General features: G+C 43.4%; 1 protein-coding gene across 2 annotated transcripts in view; it reads left to right on the forward strand.

The window, feature by feature from the left end:
• LCP1 (lymphocyte cytosolic protein 1) overlaps nucleotides 1-12787 on the forward strand; it is a 52803-nt gene that overhangs the window by 35205 nt on the left and 4811 nt on the right. For both annotated transcript variants that reach the window (XM_042806019.1, XM_042806018.1), the window contains exons 7-13: nucleotides 1911-2076; nucleotides 4349-4491; nucleotides 6606-6701; nucleotides 7227-7422; nucleotides 10566-10644; nucleotides 10825-10939; nucleotides 11767-11900. In XM_042806019.1, coding sequence (XP_042661953.1) covers nucleotides 1911-2076; nucleotides 4349-4491; nucleotides 6606-6701; nucleotides 7227-7422; nucleotides 10566-10644; nucleotides 10825-10939; nucleotides 11767-11900 — 929 coding nt within the window. The remainder of the gene's footprint in view (nucleotides 1-1910; nucleotides 2077-4348; nucleotides 4492-6605; nucleotides 6702-7226; nucleotides 7423-10565; nucleotides 10645-10824; nucleotides 10940-11766; nucleotides 11901-12787) is intronic.

Genomic DNA, 12787 nt, shown 5'->3' on the forward strand with positions numbered 1-12787 from the left:
TTATATGAACAGCATCTGTTTATCTGGGTACAGAATATAAATAGATATATGGAATAGATATGAACCTAACACAGTTTAGCCCTCAGCTACTCTGATTTGATGGAACATTAGCCAGGCTCAAGTAAGCTCAGAAGCCATTAAATTGGATTTTTATGCTGTATACCACATTTTTCAGTTCTAATCGGTTTGGTCAGCAGCATAGTTTAGTGATGCAGCTCAGATCAATCCCTGTCACACATAGACATGATTTGATCAATATAGCTTCCACTTTAACGTAACCCTTTTACAGCGGTCTAGTGGAGAAAGGGTAATTAATTTGAAATGCTCCAATTTTTCTACCTTATGAGAATTTACACTATCTCTCTCTCTGCATTTTGTATCTAATCAAATCTCTCTGTCATGCCAGCAGCGATGAAATTCATGTGAAAAAATGTGAATCTGTGTGATAAATTATATTTCCCAGGCTTCTTTGCCTGTTTTACTTGTCCTCTGTTTACCAAGCCACCTTTCTGAATAGTGCAGACCTGTGTGTCAGATTTTCTTATACCCTTTGTTTTAAATGGGAAGGAAGTGGTGAAGGAACACAACGTTCCTGAAACATCACTTTCTTTCTGCCCCTCACTATGGATCACAGAATCCCTCTGCTTCCACTGAACACTCCCAAACCAGGACTCCATACTCCACAGTTCAAAATAAAAATATCAGGTTGACTAGTTCTGACCTTGGCTGAACTGCAAGGTTAAAAACTCAACAGGTTTATTCATACCGATTTCTATGTCCATGTGCTTTTTGTATACACTGACAGCTAGAAACTTATTTGTATCTTAGGTGTTACGGCTTTTTGCACAGTGATTAGGGAGAGCTGAAACTGGAATATCTGCCAGTCAGTTGGGTTGTAGCTCCCTTGTTTCTCCCTGTGTGCAAGACTGAGTGGAGGAGAGCTTGCCCCAAGATGAAGCTAAGTCTGCACTTGCGCTTGTGCCTTAGTATAGGGAGAGCCTGGCTTTGATAAAAGGGATTAAGCCAGCACATCACTGTGAATGCAGACATCTGCTCTGACCTCCAGTGCCTTGGGACACGGTGTCTTTCACCTTTGCCAAAGACATCCTTTCCGTCTTTGTGTTGGGACACAGAATGTACCTGTAATCCCAGGAGATTCTGCCTCCCCCTGCTCCCTGTGATCAGATGTGTGTCCTGGGCTGCATCAAAAGCAGCGTGGCCAGTGGGTTGAGGGAGGGGATTCTCCCCCTCTACTCTGCTCTGGTGAGACCCTGCCTGGAGTACTCAGCTCTGGGGTCCTCAGCGCAGGAAAGGCACGGACAAGTCGGAGCGGGTGCAGAGAAGGGCCACAAAAATGATCAGAGGGTTGGAACACCTCATCTGTGAGGAAAAGCTGAGAGATTTGGGGTTGTTCAGCTTGGGGGAAGTGAAGGCTCCGGGGTCACCTTATTGCAGCCTTTCAGTACATAAAGGGGACCTACAAGAAAGATGGGGACAGACTATTTTAACAGGGACTGTTGCGATAGGACAAGGGCTAATGGCTTTAAACTAAAAGAGAGTAAAATTAGACTAGTTATAAGGAATAAATTTTCTACAATGAGTGTGCTGAAACACTGGAACAGATTGCCCAGAGAGGTGGTAGGTGCCCCATTCCTGGAAACATTCAAAGGCAGGCTGGACAGGGCTCTGAGCAACCTGATCTAGTTGAAGATGCCCCTGCTCACTGCAGAGGCGTTGGAATAGATGACCTTTAAACATCCCTTCCGACCCAAACTATTCTATGATTCTATGTAGGTGAATGCATCCATAGCAAAGCTGCTCACAGATTTCACTAGTTTTGGCTGTGCTCCCTTCCTGTATCCTCAGTCTTCCAGTTACTGCATCATTCAGAAGTTCTCTTCTTTCCCTAGGAAAATCTGAACCTGGCCCTGAACTCTGCTTCAGCCATTGGGTGCCATGTTGTTAACATTGGAGCTGAAGACTTAAAAGAAGGGAAACCTTACCTGGTTTTGGGTCTTTTATGGCAAGTCATCAAAATTGGACTCTTTGCCGACATAGAGATCAGCAGGAATGAAGGTATGTATGGCTCTTTGTTTCAGTGCTCTGTTGTTATCACTGAACAGTCTTTAGGATGAAGTTCTTTAAAAAAAAAGTCCTAATTCAACTTTTTCTTCAAGTATTTGTTGCCTGTCTTCTTGACTGCTCTAATTTCCCTTGCTCTTCACAAGTTCCAGCACTCCAAAGTCCAACGCTGAGTGCAGGCTTGTATGTGCAGAGCCAACTTCATGCTCGTTGGGTCAGGAATGATGGTATTCACCCAGGTATATTGGTGTTTTGGCACTTAATCTGGGATCAGGAAATGCTACACTGCATTCAGGAAGATGTGCTCTTTTCTTGCTCTTGATTGCCAAGCATCTCTTTTCTTTGTGAAATCAGAATTATAGAATCATAGAATAATCTAGGCTGTAAGGAACCTCTGGAGATCTACCCTGGAGGTCCTCTGGTTCAGCCATCCCACTACCCACTTACAGCAGTACCAGTTTCAAGTTAGACAAGGTTGCTCAGGGCCTTTTCCAGTGCTCTCTGCGCAGCCTGTTCCACTATTGCTGTGAATTATTTTTTCTTATATCTAGTTAGAATTTCCCTTCCTGTACCTTGTGACTGTAACATCTCATCCTTTCACTGTGCATACTTGGAAAAGACAGCTCTGGCCCCACTGTAAATGTCGAAGACAATACTTGTTCACGTCTCAAACCTCTTTCCAGGCTAAACAAACCCAGTTTTCTCATTGTCTTCTCACATATCATGTATTCCAGTGCAACCATCTTGGTCTTCTTCCATTCAGCTCGCTGCAGTTTGTCAGTGTCTCTCTTGTACTGGGAAGCCCCAAAATGGACACAGCACTTCAGATGTGTTTCCCCGGTGCCAAAATTCTCCAGGAAATAGCTTCAGCATGAGGCTGTGGGTGTGTACATGCAGTCCACATGACACCTCACCTTGCTGCTTTGTTCCCTGTGTCTCTGGATAGTCCATTCAACCAACAGTGACACTTCTTTCCTCCAGTTACCATGCAGGTGTTACCTTCATTGCTTCACCCCTTACACATTTCTATCCCTTTCATAGACAGAACCACCAGTTTCCAGAGTTCCCAGTTCCCATTCCTTTGTAGGCAGCCTTACCCTGTTTAACAGCTATTTTTCCCTTTCTGGTATTTTCACTTCTTATCTCAGACTTTGGTTTGTTAGGGCAGAAAAGCCAAGATCATTTTGATTTATTTTCAGGTTCTTTCTTTCCCTGTTAGCCCTTCTCTGCAGCTGTTCTAGGTGAAATTCCCCTTTCTCAGGTATGAAACACTGTATTTCCAATGAGCTCTCGTAGGCACATGGTAACAAGGCAGTAATATGTCCCAACCTCTGAGAAATAGCTGGGATGCACTAATATCATGTTTGGTTTTCCCCTGGTCATATCACATAGTGGCTCAGTGTAGCTCAGAAGACATCTAATACGCTCAAGTTGTTCTCATTCTCTATTTGTATAAGTTTTTAGCTAATAGCAGTTATTCAAAGTAATTCCTCAGTCTTTGAACACGGCACTATTAAATCACATTCCATTTTTATTACTGTCATCTAGTTCTTTCTGTCCGATTTCCTGATCATCCTCTGTATTGACTATACCACCTAGTGAACATCATTATCACATTTTTAGCACATTGCTAGTATTTCTGCCAAGATAACTGATGCAAAAAAAATTTAAAACATTAATCCAAAAATAAAACCATGATCAGCTCCACAAGAGTCCTTCTTCCAGGCTACTTCTCTCAGTCTTATCATTGTTCTCTTCCTAAAATCCACTATTTATTTTCAAATGCTTCTATTATCCCTTTCTGGTTCAGTTTAACCCCATAGCACCCTATATTGAATTATCTATGGAACTCCAGATATAGTAGGTCTCCATGGTTTCGTTTATGCAGCAAATCCATATTTCTTTCAAGGAAGGACAAAAGATATTGGAAAGACATCAGACTAGTGTGACACTCTCATCTTTTCATTAAGATCCGAGACAGGGAAATCAGGTAATTTTTAGACCACACTGTAATTATCTTGCATTTATTTATTTATGATCCACTACTAGATCCACAACTAACAGCCTTGTCCTTATATTACTGATGAGATCCTTTTTCTGTTTTTGTATGTCCTCTGTCATGCTAACCCAGCTTGAATTTTGGTAACACTTCAGTCACTCACTTTTAGAAACTAGGGTAGAAAAATAAGTAAGAGAGAAAATATTTATACATTCTTCTCTACAAGAATTCACGACATCATTAATTTTTTCTTTTTTCACTGCTTAGCCTTGATCGCTCTTCTGAGAGAAGGAGAGAGCCTGGAGGATCTGATGAAGTTGTCCCCAGAGGAACTGCTGCTGAGGTGGGCAAACTACCACCTGGAGAATGCAGGATGCAACAAAGTCAACAACTTCAGCTCAGACATCAAGGTATGAGAAACACTGACCAACAATAGCAAAATAACAGTTCCACAACCAAATCCCTGTCCTCCAAACAAGGACCGGGCACTGAAACAATCCAAGCAGCCGAGACTGCTCTGCTGTACACATGGACCTGGGTACATAAAATCATTTTAGTGGGGTTTACTTTTCCACGCAGTAGTATTTGTCCTCCTCCCAACCTCCCAGTCACCACTGCCAGCCCCAGCACACGAAAAGCTTGAGAAAGGAATGGCTGCTGGTCCTGGCCAGGGCATATGGATTCTACTGATGTGTTTTCAGATCTCTGCCTCTATTCCTCTCCTGCTTCCTAAGTGTCTTCTTAAATGCCTCTTGATCTGGCTTTCGTTTGGAAAAGTCTGGACCTTACCCAGACATGTAACTAGGTGTAGGGGAAGAAGATGGGGCTCTTCCAGTTCTCTCACTTGATCTTTCCTTCAGTACAGCACCTGGGCTACGCTCCTCTGTCCCAACCTTTGCTATAACCCTGCATGCACTTCCTTGCAAGTTTTAATTCAGTGGGACTATCCAAAATAGTATAGATAGACGAAGAGGCACTTGCAAGAATGGGTCTCTAGTCTGTGCAGTACATTTCAGGTACTTGGGACTTCGTGGGCTTGTGAGTGCAGATTTCAGCAGAGGTTTCTCTATAGGACCCTCATTCTTCCTAGACAGATTTATTTGAACCTCAGTGGTGCACACTGGCGAATTTCGGACACTAAAGCTACGGTGTGAGGCCCAGCCAGCATCCCAGGGCTGTAGGGGGGTATATCAGGGAGGGTGTCTGAGCTGGCTTCCAGGGAAGCCAGGGGCCATGACCCAACCTGCCCGCTCCCAGCATAGCATGGGAAAAGCCCCGCTCCAGAGATGCCTGGCTGTAGGCTTCACCAGGGACTGAAGCATGAGAAATCATTTACCATGACTGACTTGACATACAGAGAAAAACACCAGAGAAGGTAACAGGAGAGTCTGAGAGTCACATTTCACAATACAATTATTATTGTAACAGATTTTTGGTTCACTGGGTGGAGGTGACCGGAGAATATCCTTGGAAAGGGAAGGGAATGAATTGTAACAGATTTTTGGTTCACTGTGTGGAGGTGACTGGAGAATATCCTTGGAAAGGGAAGGGAATGAACCATCTTTCTGTAGGCTGGCCGAGAGGACTATAATGCAACTGATTAAATCCTATCAGCAACTGAAGGATAATTTGCATTCACCACACTTACAGTTAGAAATATGGAACACATTTACCTCTCAGAGGCCAAGACTTCAGACTTTACAGCCATTCTCTAATTAAGTGTGCCTCCCCACCTCACTTCTGTCATAAAAAACCACTTTCTTGATATGATGGGTAGTAATGCAGACGTATAAGATTTAGAGTAATTCAGGTAATTTGCTTTATATTTTGAAAAGTATTAGTTGGGTTAGCTTGCCAAGTCCCTAGACACTAACATGTAGCTTTATTTTCAGTTCTGTGAGTTATTTATGAAGCAGGATTAATATTTTTCCCACATGGAAGCAACATTACATTTCACAAAAGATTAAAGACACAACTTGTTAAATCGTTGTCTTGTTCCTATCCTTTTGCCTGAAAAATGCTGATACTGTTGTCAGTTTTAACTTTTGTCCTTGAAAATTATGCTTTCTCTTCCATAACTGTTCCAGCATTGCTCTGAAATCCGCTTTAAACATCTGCTTTCTCCTTCTGCATTTTCTTTTATTAAATGCTCAGCAGCCTGACTTCTACAGCATTATAAAGGTATGCATTTTCTTATCTCTAATTTAATGTTCAGATTAAGTCAAATCTAATATCTGTTTGTTGTTGCTGTCCTTTTTTTTAACTGCAACACATAGCATTTTATCTCGTGCATTGAGTGTTCTGCAGCGTATATATATTGGCTCAGGGAAGAAAGAGATCTGGTAAATACCAGATAAAGTAGGAACTGCTAAGTGCTTCCAGCTTAATTAATTTAATTATGTAGCCCAATGATTGATGTAATAAAAACGAAGCACGCAGGCACATTGTTCAGGGGAACATTGGCATGCAAAACCTGAGCTTTCGATGTAATTTTTCCTCCCTTTAATTTCTCTGTCTGTCACAGGACTCAAGAGCTTATTATCATTTGCTGAACCAAGTTGCCCCCAAGGGAGATGAAGAAGGCATTCCGGCTATTACTATTGACATGTCGGGATTAAGGGTAAAATGAGATAAATTTAGAGTAAATGCCGATCTTTTCTGTCTGTTACTTGCATTGATGGTCAACACAGATTGCATCAGGATGCCAGAACAAGCGAAGTCTTTCTAGCACTGCAACATGATCTTGTATTTCAGAAATCAAACCTTTCAAAGAATTAAATTATGTTTTGCCTTTCAGTAGATATTATCACTGAAAGTAATAACCATTGAACCACACTGATAAACCACTAACATGTAACAAGTATATTTAAGCATATTTATTTGGGAATTTCATCAAGCCATCCCCTTTTTTTACGGGATATAACTGTAAAAGCAATATGGTGAGCTGGCTGGATTGCAGGTAAATCCCATTTGAAAACACAGACCTGCCACTAGTAACAGCGGGAAAGGAAATAGATATAAATCCGACAAGGACCTGCTTTAATAGCCCCACACCTAGCTCCACACGTGGAGACCCCGTGGGGGTCTTCTGTGCAGTGCCAGGCAGTGGGGTGAGGCTGAAGGCCCCTTTTTTTTGCCGGCGCAGGAGAAGGACGATGTCCAGCGAGCGGAGTGCATGCTGCAGCAGGCGGAGCGGCTGGGCTGCCGGCAGTTCGTCACGGCCACCGATGTCGTCCGGGGGAACCCGAAGCTAAACTTGGCCTTCATCGCCAACTTGTTCAACAAATACCCTGCCCTGCATAAGCCAGAGAACCAGGACATTGACTGGAGCTCTATTGAAGGTAAGGAAAACACAAATAAAGGATGTTTCTGGCCACCCGTGACACAGTATCCCCAGCTCTGAGTTGAGGATATGTTAACTTAACCTTATGTCCTTCAGACACACATTCACTGCACCATTAGCACAGGCAGCTGTGAGAAAGGGAGCCTGCTCTTTATGTACATGTAGCTTCTGGTATTCTAGGAGTCTGTTCTGTGGATAGCACGTGTTAAAAGACAAAAATGTTTGTGGAATGTCTGAACCAGTATGGACTATTAAACATGCTCGTTAGTTGAAATTAATGTTGATCTGGCATTCCCTTAACTGAGGATATAATTTAAACATCAGGTCTTGCATAAACCTGCTGCCTGCTTGCTTTGGGTTGGGACCACCACTGCATGGATCATTTGCTGAGCGTCAGGTTCTTCTTTCTCAGCCTCCTTGTGAAATTTTTCATGCTGGAGCACAGGCTGTTCTTGAATTCTTAAAGGCAGCCCAATCTGCTCCCAATATAACAAACGATGCAATTAGGAAAAGAAAACAGGTGATAGTAGGTGACTCTTCTGAGAGGTATGGGGGGACCCGTTTGCAGACCTGACATGCTCTCTAGAGATGTGTGCTGCTTACTGGGGGCTCGTATCAGGGATGTCACCAAGAAACTACCAAGTCTCGTACAGTCCACTGACTATAATCTGCTGTCGTTGTTTCACGTGGGCACCAGTGATACAGCCAGGAGCAGTCTGAGGAGTATAAAGAAGCATTATAGAGCCCTGGGTGCAGCGGTAAGGGACTGGAGTGCAGGTAGTTTTTTCATGAGTCCTCCCAGTCGAAGGGAAGGGGTTTGAAAGGGCCAGTTGAATCTGGCAGATCAACAAATGCTGATGGGACTGGTGACACAGCCAGGGGTTTGTCTATATAGACCATATGACCCACTTTGAGAAACCTGATCTACTGGGGGTTCATGGGGTCTGTCTGTCAGAGAAGGAGAAAAGCATCTTTAGCTGTAGGCTTGCCAAGCTGAAGGGGCTGTAAAGAGGGGTTTAAACTTGGCAAGCTGAAGAGGGCTTTAAACTATACAGAGAAATTGTCCAAGCAGACAGGGATGAGGTTAGGAAGGCCAAAGCCCTGATAGAATTAAATCTGGCCGGGGACATCAAGGGCAACAAGAAAAGCTTCTATAGGTACGCTGGTGATAAAAGGAAGACGAGGGAAAATGCGGATCCCCTCTGGAAGGAAATGGGAGACCTGGTTACCTGGGATATGGAGAAGGCGGAGGTACTTAACAACTTTTTTGCCTCAGTCTTCACCACCAAGGGCTCCAGCCACACCGTCCAAGATGCAGAAGGTGAAGGTGGGGACTGGGAGAAGGAAAATGTGCCCTCTATAGGAGAAGATCAGGTTTGAGACCATTTAAGGAACCTGAAAGTGCACAAGTCCATGGGACCTGCTGAGATGCAGCCATGGGTCCCAAGAGAACTGGTGGATGAAGTGGGTAAGCCACTATCCATCATATTTGAGAAGTTGTGGCAGTGCAGGGAAGTTCCTACTGACTGGACAAGGGGAAACATAACCCCCATTTTTAAAAAGGGAAAAAAGGAAGACCCAGGGAACTACAGGCCAGTCGGTATCACCTCTGTGCCCAGCAAGATCATGGAGCAGATACTCCTGGAAGCTATGCTAAGGCACATGGAAAATAAGAAGGTGATTGGTGGCAGCCAACATGGCTTCATTAAGGGCAGATTGTGCCTGATCAATTTGGTGGCCTTCTACAATGGGGTTAAAGCACTGGTGGATAAGACAAGAGCAACTGATGTCATCTGCCTGGACTTGTGTGAAGTTTTTGACACTGTTCCTTGTGACATCCTTGTCTCTAAATTGAAGAGACATGGATATGACAGATGGACCACTTGGCGGATAAGGAATTGGCTAAATGGTCACACTCAAAGTGTTGTGGTCAATGACCTGATGTCCAAGTGGAGACCAGTGACAAGTGGTGTTTCTCAGGGGCTGGTGTTGGGACCAGTGCTGTTTAACATCTTTGTTGGCGACATGGACAGTGGGATTGAGTGCACCCTCAGCAAGTTTGCCAATGACACCAAGCTGTGTGGTGCCGTCAACACACTGGAGTGAAAGGATACCATCCAGAGGGACCTTGACAGGCAAGTTCATGAAATTCAACAAGGCCAGGTGCAAGGTCCTTCACCTGGGTCAGGGCAATCCCAAGCACAAATACAGGCTGGGCAGAGAATGGGTTGAGAGCAGCCCTGAGGAGAAGTACTTGGGAATGTTAGTTGATGAGAAGCTCAGCATGACCTGGCAATGTGCTTTTGCAGCCCAGAAACCCAACCATATCCTGGGCTCCATGAATAGAAGTGTGGTTAGCAGGTCAAAGTCTAGGGGTGATTCTGCCCCTCTGCTCTGCTATCATGAGCCACTACCTGGAGTATTGCATTCAGCTGTGAGGCCCCCAACACGAGAAGGACATGGACCTGTTGGAGTGGGTCCAGAGGAAGGCCACGAAGATGATCAAGGGGATAGAGCTCTTCTCCTGTGAAGACAGGCTGGGAGAGTTGGGGTGTTCAGCCTGGAGAAGAGAAGGCTCCTGGGAGACCTTATTGTAACCTTCCAGTATCTAAAGGGGGCCTACAGGAAAGCTGGAGAGGGACTTTTTACAAGGGCATGTACTGATAGGACAAGGGGTAATGGCTTGAAACTGGAAAAGGGTAGATTTAGATTAGATTTAAGGAAGAAATTCTTCACTATGAGTGTGGTGAGGTGCTGGCCCAGGGTGCCCAGAGAAGCTGTGGCTGCCCCCTCCCTGGGAGTGTTCAAGGCCAGGTTGGACGGGACTTGGAGCAACCTGCTCTAGTGGAAGGTGTCCCTGCCCATTGCAGGGGGTTGGAACTAGATGATCTTTAATTCTCGTTTCAACCCAATCCAGTCTATGATTCTATGAATTCAAGACCAATCTGCCTAAATATTATAATATATAGGTCATGAAGAAATACTACATGCTGCACCGTGCACTCTTATTTCACATGTCAGTGTGTCCTCCTGTTTTGGTTCAGTGCACTCTAAACTGAGTTATGGTTTCATCGCAAGACACTTATTTTACTGGAGTGTTGTTTTTTGCAGGCCTGTTGATTGATGTATCTGTTGTTTTAGGTGAGACGAGGGAAGAGAGGACGTTCAGGAACTGGATGAACTCCCTGGGTGTTAATCCACGTGTAAATCACTTATATAGGTAAGAGGACGTATTGCATTTCCTTCAGATGATAAATACAGCCAGCAAATTGTTTACAAAACCATAAAAACTTTTAGACCCTATAAGAATATATGTTGCTTTTTTACCTCTACTAATAGTTTAGTTAGGTTCCTTTCCTCTGTTCTTTGGACAATGATATATCTTTTTTATTGCTTTCAGTGACCTGTCAGATGCCTTGGTTATCTTCCAGCTCTATGAAAAGATTAAAGTGCCAGTAGACTGGAACAGAGTGAACAAACCACCATATCCTAAACTGGGTGGCAACATGAAGAAGGTACAAAAAGCTGGAATAGCTCCAGTAGTGATGCCTTAACCTCAAAGGGTGTCTGTGTCATTTCAAACAGCGATGTGGGCACTCGTGTTGCTCTCAGGTCCCAAGTACAGCACATCAAATGACTTTTTCTAGTCAGTGAGTAATTTTTCATCCCGAAAAAGAAACATACATTTGACTCACTGTCTCTGTTGTCAGGTCAACAATATTTGTAAAGTCAAAAGACTTGACACCTTTTGTGTCAATATTTAAAAACTGTCTTTTCAGACTACTTTTGCTACTGTCTTAGTCACCAATTCTAATGCATCTCCTCCATGAGTCATATGGCACCAGCTTAATAGTAGCTGTCTGGATCACTGCTCTCCACATCAAATGAAGACAGTGATGATAATCATTCTTGACCAGATGCCTCAAGAACCGATCACAGAGTTGCTGCTAAGTACAAAGCTTTCTCCCAGCTCTCTGGATGAGTAATTCCAGAGTGATTAACTGACCTAAAATATTGACTGGGACACTAATCCTTTGTCTCGGTGCAATGCCATGATGCTGGAGGTACCCGTGAACCATAGATTTGTATTTTCTAGGGTAATCTGTTTTTCAGGCCCTGGTGATGAAGTATAACATTTCCTTCTATGTTAACTGTTTACGGTGGTATTTTGGGGATGGAACTGGCTGCTGGTAGTCAAACACCTGTATTGTCAGAGAGCCTCCATGCTCCTGTTTGCCCAGGAGGATCTGGGCTAAGCAATCCAAAGAATTTAAAGTAACAGAGTTTTGTCTTCTTTTTTAATATGTTTTTGAACTGCATTAATTCACCCTGTCATTAACAGCTTGAAAACTGCAACTATGCAGTGGAACTGGGAAAGAATCAAGCCAAATTTTCCCTTGTTGGCATTGCTGGGCAAGATCTGAATGAAGGAAACCGTACACTCACGCTGGCCTTAATCTGGCAGTTGATGAGAAGGTATGGCAGTCAGACACAAACTTGAGTGTTTTGGTATACTCAGTTTGCATTGTAATATTTTCCTGATGCTATCACTGAGAAGGCTCTACACGCTACAGCTTTCTCACTCCTCTGTTTACACTGATATGCAAAGACAGAGTAACCTTTCGCTCACTCCTAGTTAGGGATGTGATCAGGAAACACATTATCTTGAGGGCAAGGCCATTACAGTTGACTCATGCAGAAGATTATTACTGTCACTATCTGTATAGCATGAATAAATGTTCGTTGAGTGGAAGAGATAAAAAGAAGTTGAAAGGTCTCAGTGTCAAGGAATGGGGAGAATGTATTGGAAACAAGGAATTGATGTAGAAGTTTTGTAATCTGCTACCTGAAGCAGATGCAACTCAGTAGCTCTTCCCACTTCAATGCAATTCTGTGTGTGTGTGTTTGTATGCATGTTTAAGAGCTCCTTAATTGGGTGTAAAGAAACCCAGTGGTTAGGAACTAAATACAGACTAAATGCAGTCTATAAAGCAAAGTACAGGTTTATCAGGCAGGTAATTAATCTAGGGATGCGGTGATTATTTGACATCAATTTGGGATGTCTTTCCAAAGTGTACACTGACATATAAGCAAAATATTCCAGGCTTGTGTTTATGTAGGTCAGTCTTAGATGAGCATAACAAGTCCCTTCTGGCCTTAAAGTCAGTGATTATTTTTTTAAGCACTATGAGAGTAAGTCATTTACACTGAGATCCGCTAAGTGGGACCTTGTAGGAATTCTGAGTATCAAAAACTTATGACACTCCCAAAACAGTGATTAGGGAATTGGGGATGGATTAGACCCATTAGATTAATTATCATGTTATAATATAATTCATATACACTATGGGTGTGTAGGAAGC

The sequence above is a fragment of the Tyto alba genome, unplaced genomic scaffold, assembly GCF_018691265.1.
Source record: "Tyto alba isolate M040663 unplaced genomic scaffold, T.alba_DEE_v4.0 Super-Scaffold_45, whole genome shotgun sequence".
Classification (NCBI taxonomy): Eukaryota; Metazoa; Chordata; class Aves; order Strigiformes; family Tytonidae; genus Tyto; species Tyto alba.